The sequence below is a fragment of the Lytechinus variegatus genome, chromosome 2 (assembly GCF_018143015.1).
Source record: "Lytechinus variegatus isolate NC3 chromosome 2, Lvar_3.0, whole genome shotgun sequence".
In the NCBI taxonomy this organism is placed as follows: Eukaryota; Metazoa; Echinodermata; class Echinoidea; order Temnopleuroida; family Toxopneustidae; genus Lytechinus; species Lytechinus variegatus.
Genome location: NC_054741.1, coordinates 11,856,339 through 11,876,278, shown reverse-complemented (window position 1 = coordinate 11,876,278; position 19,940 = coordinate 11,856,339). Strand labels below are relative to the sequence as shown.

Sequence of the window (19,940 nt, the reverse complement as noted above, 5' to 3'; positions counted from 1 at the left end):
ACCAGTTTTTATTTTTAGTATAGTTGTATTATATAGCTATGTCATTTTCCCATGCTCTTTTATTTTTTATTTTTTTGTTTTTTAAGTCAAGTATAAACCATAAACAGAGCACAGTGCGCTTAGAAACACCAGTCGTATATAAGCGCCTTATAAATGTTATGTATTATTATCAATATAGGTCCAATTACCATCTCGGCCAATCATCATTAATCGTCCAATATATATTTCGTCTACAATTATAAATCGTCTACTACTATCCTGACTACAGCTTACATTATCCCGTTTCAGATCAGAATATCAAAAAATTTCTGCTCGCCGATCATCATTTCGTCAAATATTCATTTTGTCTACAATCATTAATAGTCTACTACTTTCAAGACTTTAGTTTAAATTATCTTTTTTTTATATCTGAATATAAAAAAATTCTGCTCGCACATCGTGCTCGCATTATTTGATTGATAAAATATGTATCGTCTTCAAGGGTAACTGCAGTCAGTCCTTATAACAGGTCCCTTTTCGATTAGACCAGACATTATATTAAACAATCCTGTTTGTTTTTATTTTAGTCACATACACATCCTGTACAGGATCGCAAACATTGATCAGAACTTCATATTTCAGGACAAAATACATTAAATTCAAAATTTTAAGCTGGCGCTTCGCACTCGCACGATTTAATTAGGGCTTATGAGATTATTACATATTTAGGTTGATTTATAAAAATAAAGCTAAGAAGTGACCGTGTTAATAGGACTTCCCCTTCCAAGAAACGAACAAAAAAAACTTTGAGCGGCATTATGTAATTCATTAATCAATAGGCCTATAATATATATTCAGGAAACTTTTTGTTATTACAAACATGATGTATGATTGTTAAATCATTTATAACAATCGATACGAAGCGCGAGTCGAATTATTTATGATATGTCAATTATATAACAAGTGGAATGCCTCTGGCCGTCTCACCTGCATCGCGCGGTTCAATATAGTAGCAGTGCTGACTTTGAAAACTACTCTAACTCGCACAAGATCTTCAATGATACATGGTTACTCTTGTCCACTTTTTATGAACTAGACCAATAAAATTACAGAGATATGATGATTATTCAACAAAAAACCCAACATGGCCAAAGTTCATTGACCTTACATGACCTTTGACCTTGATCATGTGACCTGAAACTCGAACAGGATGTTCAGTGATACTTGATTACTCTTATGTCCAAGTTTCATGAATCAGATCCATAAACTTTCAAAGTTATGATGGTAATTCAACAGATATACCCAATTCGGCCAAAGTTCATTGATCTTTGACCTTGGTCATGTGACCTGAAATGCGCACAGGATGTTCAGTGATACTTGATTACTCTAATGTCCAAGTTTAACGAACTAGACCAATAAACTTTCAAAGTTATGATGGTAATTCAACAGATACCCCCAATTCGGCCAAAGTTCATTGACCCTAAATGACCTTTGACCTTGGTCATGTGACATAAAACTCATGCAGGATGTTCAGTGATACTTGATTAACCTTATGTCCAAGTTTCATGAACTAGGTCCATATACTTTTTAAGTTATGATGACATTTCAAAAACTTAACCTCAGGTTAAGATTTTGATGTTGATTCCTCCAACATGGTCTAAGTTCATTGACCCTAAATGACCTTTGACCTTGGTCATGTGACATGAAACTCATGCAGGATGTTCAGTAATACTTGATTAACCTTATAGCCAAGTTTCATGAACTAGGTCCATGTACTTTCTAAGTTATGATGTCATTTCAAAAACTTAACCTCAGGTTAAGATTTGATGTTGACGCCGCCGCCGCCGTCGCCGCCGTCGGAAAAGCGGCGCCTATAGTCTCACTCTGCTATGCAGGTGAGACAAAAATGCAAGCGCGCAGCGCAAGATAAAAAAAAATGTTTAAGGTCCGGCCTGAACAGAGTATGGAAAGCATAAAGAGGATATAGGTACTTCAAAAAATAAAACAGTGCGAGCGCGAGCTGAAAATTGGACGAGTTTATAAGTAAACGATTTGGATATTGGGCCAACTAATATTAGCCGACATGGCTATTGGGCTAAATGAACATTGGACGAACTTAATTAATGGACGAGTTGGCATTAGCCTAAATGGAATTATACTAAATGGGTGGTAGACGAAAATAATGGTTGTAGACGAAATGGTTATAGACGAACTGATGATTAGACCAAATGGCTATTGGACGAATTGGTGACTGGACGAAATGGGTGGTAGACGAAATGTTGATAGACGAAATGGCATTAGACAAAATGAAGGTTAGAGTGGACGGGATGGCAGTAGACGAATTGGCAATTTACCTTTTGAACATAACCGCGTATACAAAGCCCCCCCCCCCATCGGCTGGCAAAAAAAATGAGGAAAAGGAGAAAAAGAGGGAGAAAGGGAAAGAAGAAATTATTGTTCATTAAAATGTTATATTATGATTATGTTAGGTTATATTACTTTTAAAAAAATTCACAACTTTATGAAACATAATTTTGTTCAGGGCACATGTCTTCATTGTTCTTGGCGCTCGCATTGTCTGTTTAACGCGATATATAATCTCGCTGTACTAAAACATCCCGTTTTTAAGTCGAAATACACCAAATATATTTCCTCGCACTTCGAATTATAATTGTTTTATGTAGTAACATATTCTTCTTTTTCATGACTACTTAAAGTGGTCGCCCCATTTTAAAGTATTAATATAAAACACTTCCCGTCCGTGCTTACGTTCGCATTAGTGGATTGCTGATATATGTCTGCTCTTCATGAATTCCTAAAATCATTTCTTAAAATGTAACTTTTTCTGATCTGAATATCAAAAATTTTCTGCTTGCGCTTCGCGCTCGCATCATTTGGTTCGCGAAATACGCATGGTCTTCGTAAATTCCTTCAAACAAGCCTTAGAATTCCTCTCTTCAGTTCTGAATTAAGTAAATTTCCAGCTCGCGCTTCGCGCTCGCAATATTTGATTAGTAAGATGCGTATGATAATCATGATTACAATGACGACAAAAAGTGCACTCATGTGTTTAGATGTAATTTTTTTCTAACATCAGAATGCACTTGTCACTCGCATTAGATGACTATGGTGAGATTATGTATACTCTTAATGGATTCCTACAATATAGTCCTTAAAATGTCCCTGTTTGGGGTTGTACAAAAATTCAGCTCGCGCTTCGCGCTCGCATTATATGTTCAGTGAGATACATATCCGTTTAATGGCACTGTCCTTGAAATGTCACTATTACTTAGGTCAGTATACCTGGTTAGCGCGCTCACTAGGTGACTCAAAATTTTTGTTGGTGCCCCCTCAATGCCGTGCTGACCCACGGTACGCCACTGATCATAATTATCCGTGGAGCGTTGTGGTCCAGCGGACGCGTTTTCTGACTTTGAAACAGAGGGTCTAGATTCGAATCCCAGGCGTAATTTCCTTCAGCAAGAAATTTATCCACGTTGTGCTACACTCAATCCAAGTGAGGTGAATGGGTTACCCGACATGACTAATTCCTTGAATGCATGAGCGCTGAAAGGCAGCTCAAGCTAAAGCCGGGGTAATAACTCACAACGCGCCTCGGAATAGAATATTTCTAGATAGATGGCGCTTTATAATTGCCTATTCATAGATCGACCTGTCACTGGGCCTAATTACATTCGGGTCAGATCTTTGTATATTTTTTAAACTTGCTGGCAAGAAATACACTAGTCTTATAGCCGAGGTGGAAAAAGTGGGGTAGAGAAACAAAGGAGAAATAATTTCTCAGAAATAAATAACTTGTATATGAATTTAGAAAGAGAAAGGTTGTGTTTCGTTTTTGTTTGTAAATATTCTATTGAGCTGAAAAATATACCCCAAATATCCTGCACAAAAAAACTTTCTTACCTTTTACACTTCGCATTTCCTTTCCCCATCCTTTTTTTTCCAGTTTAGTGACTTTTTTAGGGGGCGACTATTCGGCGACTATTGCCATCGCCCCCCTCCCCCCGGCAAGTTTTACGATACATGTTCCACCATGGAGCCTGCAGTTTTGCAGTATAGGTATACATATATATTTTTTTACATGTATTATTATTATTCTTTTTAAAATAAAAAAGACCGCAAAATTGGTTTTCCTTCATGAGTAGAGCCTAGAGGGAGACATTTCAGAATGGTGTTTCATGATTCTCTGGAGCTGGCGATCCGATATGGATGGAACATCTCTATGATGGAACCATAGAGCTATAGCTCTATGATGGAACATGTACATCTCTATGATGGAACCTGAACGGTGCGTGTGTATGTTTTCTGCAGCATTGTACTGTACTGTGTGTGCGTCTAGCTATGGCCATGGCGCGCGCGGGCGGGCGGGCGGGCGCGACGCGCGCATTCACGCTGCGCTGATAAAATAATGGTGGTTCTGCTGTGAGAGGTCATCTTTCGCCATCTTGCGAGAAGCCGGGAAATTCTATGACAATATTGGATGTGAAACTTAGTTGAAGAACAGTAGTTTGTGTATATTTATTGATAAATCAACCCTTAATTTTTGAGGTATTTCTCGTGAACAGCAACGGGTTACATCATTGTATTCGACTCGAAAAGTGGTAAAATGATCAGGCAGTGAAAGGCGGGGTGTGAAATAAATTTGCAGTTCTCAAAAGAGCGCACCAGGCCCATTGACTATTGCATGGATATGTGGCTGTGTAGTGCTCCAGCACGAGGCCGTAATGAGTGACAAGTTTTGTGCACAAAGTCTGGAGTAAAGAAGGGCGTGTTTCTGAATATTCTTCCTTAATTTGGTCGAAATTTGGCGTCAACCGATAATTCGTGCTTCTCGAGGAGCTTGGAGGCTTCTCAGAAGGAGTACATTTGTACCTGTTTCAAGCTATTCACATTTTCTTGGGGTCAATCCAAGCCCTACTGGCCGAGGAGGTCACCACCCATTCAGTCCATTTTCATTTGTGCCAACTTTGTGTGGGCACAGTGCTGTATGTTCCAGCCTGGCGAATTTTGTAGAAAACAAGCCGAACTCCAAGATGGCCAGCATGAGCAGGGCGAGGGTTTATGCTGACGTCAACTCTCATAGACCTAGAGAATACTGGGACTATGAATCACATGTTGTTGAATGGGGGTAAGAAATGCTTTTCACAAAGTTCAAGCTAATTTAAATCAAGGCATAGGCAACCAAGGCAAGGGGTTGATATTAATGAGTAACTAACGGTACTACTAGTAAAAGTGGTACTTTTATGCGTAACTTATTGAATGAATTGAAAACTTTCATTTTAAACTTTATTTCCCTTAGCATGTACAGTATGAATGATGTGGGTGGGGTGTCAACGTTTCTGACACATCTTTGTCTTTTGTCAATTTTGAAGCATTTTAGTATTTTATCTTTAATTACTTTAATGATCTGTTATTCTTCATTTTTGTTCTCTATAATATTGCCTAACATTTTGTACTAGTAAAAATCAAAACTTTGCTTGTTACATGTAACTTCTCCAAACGGCTGATTAAAATCGATCGTCTGGACCACTCACATGTATAAGGTTGGCAATGTTTGGCTTATTTTCTCTTGTTCCTGGGGACAAATTTATGTTTGCTTTTTTTTTACACTGTCAGTTTCCAGTACTACTATTCATCATATAACTTGGATGTGAAGTAAATTTAATTCTCTTTATCATGTGTTATAGAATAAAGTTAGACTTTATTGTTGAATGACAGTTTTCGTGCAATTTTACTTTCAACCAAATACCAACAGAGAGCCTCCACAAAAATGCTCAAAATTAGAGTTTTGTTTGAGTGCTCTCTTGAATAATAAAAAAAAAATGATCCCCAAGGTACTAATGAAAAATAATCACAACTATATGGAAATAAGTATTTTGGGTTACAAAAATGATATATTTCAAAGAATTTTTAAAATGTTTGTTGTGTACATGTACTGCAATCCTGCATAGATCTACATGTAGATTCCCCAAAGGCAGGGTGGTTGCAGTGATTGCCTTTCAGTGGTGCATTACAAATTCAATTTATAAGAACTAATGAGATGACATGTTAGCAGAAATGGGGTCTACGTCTAGGCCTAATCATCTTTTAACATGATAGTGTTGACATGACAGTGTCTCAACGTTACGCATTAGGCAGGCCAGCGTTACGGGCATTTCAGTGTTGGGCCCTCTACGTACATAGCATTAGCAAAGACATGAAAGGATTCGCTATTTCCAGCTACATAAACGTGTACATGTAGGTCTACATGTATGTTCATTTTTCATTTGAAGTGTTAAAAAAACAGACCTGTTGGGTGTTTCATTAAGCTATTCGTAAGTTAAGAGTGACTTTCAGAACGACTGGTGATCCTGTCTTGTTGTAAATGGTATATTCATAGGCGATGGTTTAGCGCGTAAGAAAGGATCACCAGTCGTTCTTAAAGTCGCTCTTAACTTACAAACAGCTTTATGAAACGGCCCCCTGAATTTGTATTAATGGACTTGGCCTACATGTACATACTCTACCATAATGAATACTTGCAAATTTTTATGCGTTGGGGAAACCTTGACTTTGCATGGAGATAGCCATGCCCCCTGGCCCCAAAGTTCAGGGCTTTATAGTGAAAGAATCCTTGCTGTTTTGTGATTGCATGCATCATGTACACTTGTCATGTCCTGCAGCATGATGATTAAAAAGTAGCCAGGAGCAGGACATCTAGCTTGTCAGCTGTCATGGAAGATGAAATGTTAAAAAGAAAATAATGTCAAAGGGGCAAAGTTCCCCTCTATTTATGACATTTTTTTTCAAATTCAGTGTAAATTTAAAAAAAATGAAGGTAAACTGTTATTCAATTTTTTATTTTCTTAATACTAAAATTCAAATCTTTAAAAGCAATCTGATTTTAACTGCACAATATTTCTGCATCTGCAACAGCCAATGTCTTTGTCCCAGGGTGCATTTCATGAAGCAAGTAGACAACTGCTGCATTACAAGCTACTGATCCTTGCATCTAATTTGCTGAGAGCAAATTTGTTGGTAAAAAAACCGCTGTATGCTTCATGAGATGCTGTGGTCTTGCCAGCTTAGAAGGGCATGAAAATTATCTTCTAAAAAGGCTGTACTCTGACATTGGGATATATCCATCATTTACCATTGTTACATTGATATTTTGAAGTATTTCATGAACCATGAAGAATCAATTGTTTGTATTTTACCATAGTAAGACGAAATCGAATTTTATTACAAGTTGTACAAGTTTAGAAAAAGTGTGGCAATGTTCTAAATAGTTCAAAATGATGATATTACAAGTTACATGTCGTTATTCAGTATGACTGGGGGCTGATAGAACTGAACATTTCCAGCAAATCCAGTAAATAATTGATGTACAAGCAAAGATATGCATATTTGTGTAACACAAAAAGGGTTCTTTGAATAATCCAGCAAATGATTGATGGTAAACTACATGTACATGTAAGTTTCCACACAAATGTTTTTTTTTAATATTAAAGCAGTACCTGTTCATGTTTTAAAATGCAAAATTGGCCAAATGCTACACCTTTGTGTACCTGTAGTGTAGATCTTCGATGAATGAATTACCGGTATTGCCTATTAAAGCTACATGTAGAGTTAATAGTTAGGCCTTCAATAAATGCTAATGAACAATGGTTCACTGTATTATTGTATATGTAGTTGTGCTTTACTATCAGTTTTCTTGTTGTACAGAGTCCTTGTGGGGACCGTTTCATGAAGTGAGCACTGACAACTTGTCTTACTCCGATAGTTGCCATGGTAACAGAAGTTAGTACCTCTCAGCCAATCAAAACCAAGGATTTCACTGAAATTGTCAGCTTTGACAATTTATTCAGCACTGACAACTTTCATGAAACACCCCCAGGTCCATTGCTTTTGGTTATTATGTTTAAATCTTCAGTAGATCTAGATGTAGAGAGAACAGGACAAACTGCCCTTTACCTGCTTTCTGCAAAACTTTAAGTAAAATCAAAACCTAGTAGAAATACTGTAAAAGTCAGGTAATGCTGTAACCGATTTTTATTCCAATTCCCGATCCGATCCGATTTTCCCCTTTTTTCTACATTTTTCCGAACTCCGATTTTTTACCAGTGGGGAAAAAATCGGATCGGAAAAACCAAAACATAACAAGACAAAAAAAACACGTGGCGACATGTTTGCCGTCAAAATGCGCTGGTGATTTGTTTAGATCTCAGACAAAAGCGGTGGAAGGAAAAGAAGATAAAGGGGAAGAAAATTATGATTTGTTTTTATCTCCGATATTAGCGGAAAGGCAGGTGGAGAAGAAGATTATGATTTGTTTTGATCTCCGACATAATCGGGGAAGAACAAAACGATAATGATGATAATTGGTGATAATTTGTTTTGATCTCCGACAAAAATGGAGGAAGAAAAACAACGAAAAGACGACATGTTTTGATCTTAAGCGGAGGCAAATAAGATTTAGTTGAACACGCTGACATGCGCGGTAATATTTACGACTATCTGACTATACGTCCTCTAAGAGTTTACGATTACCTCCGCTATCACTACGATGTTGTAGAGAAGGTAAATATCATGGTTAACCAATCTGGATAATAATGCGTCTTTTTCGGGAGGTCATGCGACCTTTAAGAGTTTACGATTACCTCCGCCATCAATACGATGTTGTAGAGAAGGTGAATATCACGGTAAACAACTCTTGATAATAATGCGTTTACCGTGATATTCACCTTCTCTACAACATCGTAGTGATGGCGGAGGTAATCGTAAACTCTTAAGGGTCGCATGACCTCCCGAAAAAGACGCATTATTATCAAGAGTTGTTTACCATGATATTCACCTTCTTTACAACGTCGTAGTGATGGCGGAGGTAATCGTAAACTCTTAAAGGTCGCATGACCTCCCAAAAAAGACGCATTATTATCCAGAGTTGTTTACCATGATATTCACCTTCTCTACAACGTCGTAGTGATGGCGGAGGTAATCGTAAACTCTTAAAGGTCGCATGACCTCCCAAAAAAGACGCATTATTATCTAGAGTTGTTTACCATGATATTCACCTTCTCTACAACATCGTAGTGATGGCGGAGGTAATCGTAATCTCATAAAGGTCGCATGACCTCCCGAAAAAGACGCATTATTATCAAGAGTTGTTTACCGTGATATTCACCTTCTCTACAACATCGTAGTGATGGCAGAGGTAATCGTAAACTCTTAAAGGTCGCATGACCTCCCGAAAAAGACGCATTATTATCCAAAATTGTTTACCATGATATTCACCTTCTCTACAACATCGTAGTGATGGTGGAGGTAATCGTAAACTCTTAAAGGTCGCATGACCTCCCAAAAAAGACGCATTATTATCCAGAGTTGTTTACCATGATATTCACCTTCTCTACAACATCGTAGTGATGGCGGAGGTAATCGTAATCTCTTAAAGGTCGCATGACTCCCGAAAAGACGCATTATTATCCAGAGTTGTTTACCATGATATTCACCTTCTCTACAACATCGTAGTGATGGCGGAGGTAAGCTAATCTCAAAAATGTCGCATGACCTCCCGAAAAAGACGCATTATTATCAATAGTTGTTTACCGTGATATTCACCTTCTCTAAAACATCGAAGTGATATGTTGTAGAGAAGGTGAATATCATGGTAAACAACTCTGGATAATAATGCGTCTTTTTCGGGAGGTCATGCGACCTTTAAGAGTTTACGATTACCTCCGCCATCACTACGATGTTGTAGAGAAGGTGAATATCACGGTAAACAACTCTTGATAATAATGCGTCTTTTTCGGGAGGTCCTGCGACCTTTATGAGATTACGATTACCTCCGCCATCACTATGATGTTGTAGAGAAGGTGAATATCATGGTAAACAACTCTGGATAATAATGCGTCTTTTTCGGGAGGTCATGCGACCTTTAAGAGTTTACGATTACCTCCGACATCACCACGATGTTGTAGAGAAGAGGCCTATCGTTGATCGGCGGTAGTGTCGCGCGCTGGAACGTCATCTTATTTTCCTTCCTCCGATTATGTCGGAGATCAAAACAACTCATCATCTTCTTCCTCCGTTTTTGTCGGAGATCAAAACAAATTCTGCCATCAGTGTAGCGTGCCGCATTTGTCCACGCGCCGGCCACATACAGATTTTAATGTATTTTTTTGTTTTTGAATATCTTCCGATCCGATATCCGAACCGATTCCGATTTTAGGAGCAAAACTTCCGAACCGAACTCCGATCCCGTAATTGCTCTAACTTACGACATTAAAGTCAGGGATCCCTATCTTATTCTTCCTATCAAAGATCTTCACTACATGTACTGCGTGCATACCAAGCAAGCATTGGTGAGCGATTGTCTAGTTTCAGCAATTAAGTTGGGACTATCCATACCATCATGAAAATAAAATTTTGTGTAACGTGTTAAGTACAATTGAATTTCTACACTTTGTTTTACCTGTATGCCTTGGATAGCCAGAGCAATGAGCATCTTTCCTATTAACTACATGTATTCATATGGCCCCTGGTAATGGGCCTATTGCCTGTATGATTAAAGCCATGTTCCATTTGGCCAATCGCAATGGCTTATTCAACATTTTCAAAAGATATATTGAAATGGATTGGAATAATGAGTCAGTGATTAGCACATTTGAGAGGAAAATAAACTTGGGAGAAGTGTCAATAAACCTGACTAAAAAATAGCGAATTGAAGATATGGGGGGGGGTGGGGAGGGGGCTTTCGGGAGAAATACATGCAGTTATTATAGATGAAATATGGTCAAAACAAAATAGAATTAATGTACATATGTATTCTATCTACATGTACATTTAGATTTCTTCTAAATTGATCATACATTGTAGATGCATAATCTAACAATTTAGATTCAGAATTATATAAGAAAATTGTATGCAAACTTTACAATTGTACAATATACAAATTTCACTGAACACATAGATCTACAAAAGTGCATCCCAGAAAAAGGAAACCGGGATTCCCATGTCTTTTTTCTTCAAATCCAAATGTTTTGTGATACCCGGTATTTCAATTACATTATCATACAATTCAATCATTCTACTTAATTTTGATATCTTAACATGAAACAAACACTTCATGCATTACTGAACAAGACAAGTTTGAAATATTAATGTCAAAACCAGTTTGGGCAGAACAATTGAACAAGATTGGTTCGTGGTGAGAAGACTGCTTATTTGGCGATTAGCTCAATAGGATTTCTTTTGTATTCTTTAAGTTTCTCTCACTGATCCAGTCCTTTACGTTTATAATTTTGTGGAGCTCGATAAATTGCTCTCCTTATTTTTTTGAGGAGCTCAATTGAGCTCCTCAGAATCGCTCTCCTTGAGCTCAAATCAATTCAATACATGCATGATAAATTGTAGATTTTTCTTAACATCGTGTTGCCATGAAAATCTACAAATGGGACTACAATATTTACCAAGTTTAAATTCAAATCAGAGTCGGGGAAAGAGATGAATATTCTTCATTTTTCTGATAGTTTTCAACTAAATCAAAATAATTTCAAGGAATTATGGAAAATAGATGGCCATTTCATCGATTTAAAGATGTGAAATGTGAATTTTTTTTTTTTAGGAGCGCTATTTTTTGCTCTCCTTATTTTTTTAGGAGCGCAGTAGGAGTGCCGGCGCGATCGCGCTCCTCAAAAATGAAGGTCTGCAGATCCCTGAAAAGAGAGTGTATACAGATTCACACGTGAGTTTTTACACAAATAGTTTCTGATATGCCTTAATATTTATTGTCTGTAATCCGCCATGCATGAACGATTTGCTAATTGTCTCGAATTAAAGATGAGATTCCATTCTTATCAAATTTATGGTACAAACATAATTAATAATTGTGAAATCTATCTCTAACGGATTTCCTTTTTTGTTGGATGCACGGTATAGATAGACTGCAATACATGAACATGTAGAATTATTGGCTGGGTGAATGCCAGGTGCCCTTATCAGTGTAATTAAAAAAAACCTGGCCTGTCGGCCTCTAAACTTGTCTGGTAGTCGCCAAGGAATGACACCATTCTCAAATTCACATCCGTGATAAAAGGATGATAAAAAGACGAATAGATTGACTACGAAGCAGTTAGTATTGATCTGATAAAAGTGGGGTGATTCATTATGTGTATAATGTGATGTTGCTACATTGCATACATTGCACACTTTAACAAATAAATCATTTGTTTGAATATCAATTAGCATAATTCATATTTAGATTGTCAGTTTTATTTTGTACTGCATCATACAAAATTTCAAGGGATTTTATGTAGGCCCTATTTTTCCCCTATATTTTTTGTTATGATGAAATTCGGATACTCAGAGTCAAAAATAATTGTAGATATCTCTTTTGAAATCCCATGATTGTTACAAACAATAAGATAATCTGCTTCGTGTAAGACGTAGACCTACATGTCACACTTTTTTGTCAAAGAAAATTACGTGGATGGGAAATATATTAAATCAAATGTACATTTATTATTCAAAATAGATTGTTTATTATGATCTTTCAGATTGTCTCCATTTGACAGATGTTGAATAACAATTATTGTACTTTACCAATGCTCTGTTACTACATCTACATTTATCACCGGTACCAAATTTGATTTCTGTGAGAACAACACTTTTTACAGCCAATTGTACATGTAATGTACATGAACATACAGATTTGTGCACTGTTATTTATACAGTGTTGTGATTATGGCCACCAGCATTCCCCATCCAAGAAAGAATGTTGAGATGACACAGATAAAATTGTTTTGACAATTCGTTTCCTAGTTGAGCAATTGTATTCTAAACATCTACATGTATGTGCATGTTTGAATGAATGAATTTGTGTGAAATTATGCCTTATGGATTGCAGATATTTGTGTGTTTACCACACAGTGAATTGAATATTATCTGCTGTCCAGCCAGTCATTGTTTAAAATATTTCCATATTTACTAAAAAAATTCACATGCATAAAGGAAAACTTGTACATAAATATGTGTGTATGTCTCACACATGTTTTGTCTCCTGTTTTGTAACCTGAATACATGTAGAAGTATCTCATATTTACATTCAGTGTACATGTTTTGCTGAAGACTCTCAGTCAGACTTATTGTTCAATTGATTGTATCCTTTCTGTTGGTGTGCTTTTGACTATTCAGTTAATGAATGATACTGAGGCAAGTATCAGTGGTATTAATTTGTAGCATTGTATTTGTAACAAGCGTCGACCAGCCGTACTTACTGTCGCAGCTATGTGCATGCCTTCAATATTAATCATGGGTAGATGACTTAAAAGATCATATGGCTTATCTGAGTCAAAGCATACCCAAAGTCCAAGCAAAGACCTTACATATACATGTAGAAGCTACTAAAGGCAATGAGATTCATTGTTGTGCATTTGATGTACCGGTAGTCAGTATAATGTATGAAGGCCTATTTGCCTGATGTACAGTACATGTAGGCATTAAATTCTTGTATGTTTCCAATCTTGTTCTACATGTCAGACCAATTATTGTATGAAAAGGGGTTGTAGATCAATCCTTATGTGTTGATTTTCTGTATTCTATCTACAGTACATGTTTGTATATAGGCCGTATGATGTAGGCCAATTTGTTTTCTTTTAGAATATTATATTTACCTTTTTCTATAAGACTTGTGCCCTAATTCTTTTCCTGTTCAAAACAATGATTTTTAAAGAATGTTTTCTTCAATTTTTTTTCCCCTTCAATGTTTATTTGTAGTCAAATCGTATGTACTTTGCACTCTTTAAATACATGACTATGAAATATTTGACTACTACCCCGTACCCCCCCCCACAAAAAAAAAACCCAAAAACTTCAGTATGGTGATCATAATGGTCCGTCTCATTCTATCAGCACAGTGCATACATGTACCTCCCCAAAATCTGTAAATGTACAGTGTAAAATTCATTTTTTTTTATATAATTTTAATTTTTGATGAGGTGATTTGTGAATTGTGATGCGTCTCCCTTAAATACCTTCACAACTTCACAATATCATGGGATGTCAAATCAATGGTACTCTTTGAGTTCATGTTTAGTGCATATGCTCATCTCACCTGTCAGCTTTCCCCTTGTTTACCCGACCTTTAAGAAAGAGGTTAGTCTCTTGGAAACCCCCTCACTTGCAGCAGGCTGTGTCATTTGTTGTTTACTTGGAAGTAGAAGTGTTCCAAATGTACATGATCAATGCGATCAGTTTCTGAAAGTGGAGTAGGCTACAGTAGGACTACATTATCTAGAGAGCTTATTTTAGCCCTGTTTGAGTACATGTACATGAAAATCATAATTTCCCAGGTTTCAAAGGTTAGCAGGTATTTACTGAAGAATTGAGAATTCCATTTAAAGATTTTTCTGAGGCCTGTTCACAGACAAAAATGCAATTAAGCATGACTTGTTTTTCAACAATTGATAATTGAAAGCACTTTTTTTATTAGTGCTTGATTTTTTTTTTTTGGTTGTTTTTTTTTGCTATCAAACAACACTTTCTTCAAGGATCCCTGACCTTCCACCCCCTCCCCACAAAAAAAATCTGGGATTTTTAAATTGTGAGTTGAACAAATTTAGAGATAGGCTACAGTGTAATTGATATCTAAAATTTCAGTTAGAATTCTAAAATTGGGGGGGGGTGATGCAACTTTACAATATGCAAGAAAAGTGCTCATCTATTCAATTTTTGTCTCACCTGCGAAGCAAGTGAGACTATAGGCGCCGCTTTTCCGACGGCGGCGGCGACGGCGGCGGCGGCGGCGGCGGCGACGGCGGCGGCGGCGTCAACATCAAATCTTAACCTGAGGTTAAGTTTTTGAAATGACATCATAACTTAGAAAGTATATGGACCTAGTTCATGAAACTTGGCCATAAGGTTAATCAAGTATTACTGAACATCCTATTAGAGTTTCATGTCACATGACCAAGGTCAAAGGTCATTTAGGGTCAATGAACTTAGACCATGTTGGAGGAATCAACATCGAAATCTTAACCTGTGGTTAAGTTTTTGAAATGTCATCATAACTTAGAAAATATATAGACCTATTTCATGAAACTTGGACATAAGGTTAATCAAGTATCACTGAACATCCTGCATGAGTTTCACGTCACATGACCAAGGTCAAAGGTCATTTAGGGTCAATGAACTTTGGCCGAATTGGGGATATCTGTTGAATTCCCATCATAACTTTGAAAGTTTATGGATCTGATTCATAAAACTTGGACATAATAGTAATCAAGCATCACTGAATATTTTGTGCAAGTTTCAGGTCTCATGATTAAGGTCAAAGGTCATTTAGGGTCAATGAACTTTGGCCGAATCGGGGGTATCTGTTGAATTACCATCATAACTTTGAATGTTTATTAGTCTAGTTCATTAAACTTGGACATATGAGTAATCAAATATCACTGAACATCCTGTACGCATTTCAGGTCACATGACCAAGGTCAAAGGTCAATGAACTTTGGCCGAATTGGGTGTATCTGTTGAATTACCATCGTAACTTTGAAAATTTATGGATCTGATTCATGAAACTTGTACATAAGAGTAATCAAGTATCACTGAACATCCTGTGCGAGTTTCAGGTCACATGATCAAGGTCAAAGGTCATGTAAGGTCAATGAACTTTGGCTATGTTGGGGTTTTTTGTTGAATAACCATCATATCTCTGTAAGTTTATTGGTCTCGTTCATAAAAAGTTGACATAAGAGTAACCATGTATCACTGAACATCTTGTGTGAGTTAGAGTAGTATTCAAAGTCAGCACTGCTGCTATATTGAACCGCGTGATGCAGGTGAGACGGCCAGAGGCATTCCACTTGTTATGATATAAAAAAGGAAAAACTCATCCTCAATTTGTTGTGTCTGAACATAAAGGGCAGTTAAGGGCTTTTTTGCACTGGCCAGGTGCGCTGAAGTGTGGTGCACTGACACAACGAATTGTCTTCTATGCTGATTAGTTCCACCCACCCTAGTACAATCCAGTCACCTGAACCAATATCCCCTTAATAAATGTATGTTACAAGAGAAAAAGAATACATGGATGGATTTATTTTCCCCCTTGCAATGTCAGATTGTAGCCAACTCATTTATGTGACATCATATACTTTACATACTATTCTCTACCTATTTCTACTATCCACCATTCCCCTCACATCACATGTCATCCATGTGTTGATGTATTTAGAGAATGGTGTATATTTAGAGTTTACTGGATTTAACGGGCATGTTAAAGGAAAGCTGCACTTCCAGGGACCATCTTGTGAGTGATATTAAACTCTGCCAGCACTGGTAACTTCAGACTGTAACCTTGTTTTCGCACAGGACAAGCTTGTATGTATCATATACCCAGTTAACATTCTGGATGGACCAGAGGTCAATGATCAATTAAGCAAGAGATGTAAGCCCAGGCAAAACATGGCCCCATCTGATGATACTCCCTGTCGACCCCCATCACTCTGTGATGCAGATTCCTCAGATATGCTAGATGCAGGCACCCTACCAGTCATTAAAACACATACAGAACAAGATACGGTACTGCCTCCAGACTGGATATACATGTATGAATGTCTATTCGATTAAGAGTGAACAGTCTGTGTCCGTGAGAGCCAACTCCTGCTCTCTGTGACTTGTCTGTTGCAGTGTCATTTATCCTCTCCATGTACACATTGTGGGGGTGGAAGGGACCATGTCCTCTGCAATCAAGGGTTGCATCATCGCCTTAATGGCCGTTCTTTTCTTTTTCTTCCAATGTTGTTGCAGGCAACAGGATGACTATCAGATCGTCAGGAAGCTGGGAAGGGGGAAGTACAGTGAGGTCTTTGAGGCAGTTAATATCACCAGCAATGAAAAGTGTGTGATCAAAATCTTGAAGGTGAGTTGATCTTGATCTACATGAATTACTTTCCGAAAGAAACTGACATGACATTCACATTGATAAATCTAAAAATGAATAGTAAATTTGGACGAGAGATATGTTATTTGCATAGGTTACATATTCACATAGAATCATACCCAGAAAGATTGAAGACCAAATGTGACACGTGTGCTCAGTTACAATTGCTCATCTTGTAAAGATAATTTCTTTTTTTTTATAATAAAAGTAAAGTTTACTTTACTCTGACAGTTTATTCAATTTTGCCAATTCTGTGGAATGTTTCTGAACTGATATAATGATTAATGAATTAATTCTGAACTATTTCTTTTGTGTGAAATGAAATACAGACTTATTTCAAATAAGAGCACTTTATTGAATTACAATAAATGTAAGATGCAACAATAGTAATTCTACATGTTCAGGGGGAAATTCCCCCCCCCCCTTGCATTCAAAGTAGATTTTGACAGTGGTACATTATATTTTGATGGGGGTGTGCCTCATGAAGCCACATAATGGGGGGTCCAAGGAACTGATTACAAGATGTAAAATTGGGGAAACTTGGATCTATCGGGCAGCGCAAAAGACTCTGGAAACGCATATCGATGTGTGTAGGCGCTGTGCACCTCGATAGAGCATGCGTTATTTGTGTAGTGAGCCCTCTTCGTTTAGTTGACTGCAGTCCATCTCTCGCTTTTATATTGGATCACCAGTATATGCCACGGCCAGTGCCCTGCTATTGCAAGGTGCTTTCGGTGCACATTTAGGGCCACCAATTAGGAAGTAACCTAGATAGTGTGAATTACTGGCTCAGGACCCAGTGTGTACCGGTATGTATGCGAACAGATATGTTTCATAAGAGGGGTATTTTGAGCAGGACTGAGCAGAAGTAAGTATTTAGAGTACTGAAATCAAGGTCTAGAAAAAGGAGTTGGTGTAAAAACAGCATGTCCCTGTACCACATTATACCATACATGAGTGTCCCCCTCCCACACACACATAGGTAATAAAATAGAATAGAAATAGTAAGTGGGTGACATCATTATTCCCCTTACTTGCATACTTGCCAGGATTTGCATTTTTTTATTATTAAAGTGAACCTTTAAAATATCTTATCACTCTTAATCATCTCTATCTCCATCAAATTTTGATGAAATATCTAATGTTGCGCTATATGCCCGTTTGTGGGACTGAATGCCATATTCTGGTGAAGCAAACAGAAAAATGGATATAATTTTTAAATATTTAAACTAGCTTTTAATTTTGTTTGGGCACTACGCCATGGGACACGTAAAGCACAAGTGACTGATGACCTTTTGAAGTATGCAATGGTTTAATATTTTTCTTTAAAAAAGCACTTGCAAGTTGCATGTACATGAAGTTGATTAAACATTGACTTTTGTGTCACATGTTCACAGTATTTACAATTATAGCATTATTACTGATTAAAGATATATCTTTATGAATACAATAGCTTACATGTACGTACATGTATGTGCATTACAGGCAGATCTCATCTCCATACATATATGTTTGTACATTCACCTCATTAGTACTGACAGGGTATACATATGAGGGTAACAGTTACTGTATGATGGCATATTTGAGAGGTTTTTGAAGTAGATCTTCTTCCTACACATACAAACACAAAGCACAGGTTCAGAGAGACATACAATTGAAATGGAAAGATACATGTACAACTACTATGAGAGGTCCCAGTAAGGTTGGGGGTATTCGAAATCTTGCCTAAAATGCACAGTCAGTAAGAAAGCTATCTGAATTTCCTGAAGATATTCTGCCATATTGATAGGCCTGCAAACACTTTTCAAACAGTGACACCAACAATTAAGAAAGGTAGTATTTCACTTTTCTGCCATTTCAGTTTTGTGTTAATGTTATTTGGCCGGCACAACATTTACTCTGGCGACAATTGCTCTGGGCTTTATTTCATCTAAAGATTTAGGGTTAGAGTTGCAGTAGGGTTTTATGTTACATTGTAGGTTGAGGGTTACATGTAGGTTTAGGGTATAGTGAATGTAGGGTTGAAGTTGGTCATTACATTTGTGGAATTTACAGTGGAACAAATTGTCACCAGAGCAAATGGGCAGTTCCACGGTTACGGAGTGACATTCAGAAACAAGTTTTTAGCATTCAAACAAAGATATCACCCATATTTGAATAGTTATTTGCAAAGAAATGGTACCTGACAGTAGTTGCTGAGACCCACTTTTCAAAATAACATTTGTTATTTTGATCCACTGAAATGAATATTCATAAACATGGTTACGGAGGGACGTAAAATGGACATGCCAATTTGAGGAGAAAACATATTGCTCAAACTCTATGAACTTTAAATGGCTATCACAATGTTGAGTTATTGATTGGATTCTATGTTGTTCTAGCTTTAATATGCTGCATTACTTTAAAAAAAATGGTGTATTTTTTCATTAATTACAACGTAAAACATAAACCCATACCCGGTTACGGATTGACATCTGCAATATTTCACACACAGGCAAGGTAAAATGAACTTATATTTTAAAATTTTCTCTTGATATGATGTAAAATGATGACCTTCAGATTATCCAAAAGAAAATTTTACAAAACAAGCAATAGTTTTCTGTTAAATTGAAATTAAGTAAAACAATATATGTAGTCCCATGTATAGAATTTTTTGTATGGTTTGGATTCTCCTATAAGGACATGTGTCAGAAAAAAAATTGTGACTAATTATGTTCCCCTTTTGTATTTATGAAATCTCATATGAGTTTTGATAGAAATATTTGATCCAGATTTGAAATAGAGCCAATATATATATTTGGAAAATGTCCACTTTTGCTTGGAATTGCCCAAATGTCATGGAGCCATTATTTGGATATGCACTCACACTGTGGTATTTCACTTTTCTGCTAAATTTCTATGTTGTGTGAATATGCCAACCGGTATTAAAACTGATGTCAGAAAACACAATCTCAGACAATATAGCAGACCAAAAGTACATGTACCATTCGGTTTTTATTTTTCTTTTGAATATAAAGGC

General features: G+C 36.9%; 1 protein-coding gene across 1 annotated transcript in view; it reads left to right on the top strand.

Annotated features, from left to right (window-relative positions):
* The first annotated feature begins 4,390 nt into the window (after positions 1–4,390).
* Positions 4,391–19,940, top strand: part of LOC121407326 (casein kinase II subunit alpha-like) — a 38,182-nt gene continuing 22,632 nt past the window's right edge. The window contains exons 1-2 of the mRNA XM_041598363.1: positions 4,391–5,128; positions 16,789–16,900. Coding sequence (XP_041454297.1) covers positions 5,034–5,128; positions 16,789–16,900 — 207 coding nt within the window. The 5' untranslated portion in view covers positions 4,391–5,033. The remainder of the gene's footprint in view (positions 5,129–16,788; positions 16,901–19,940) is intronic.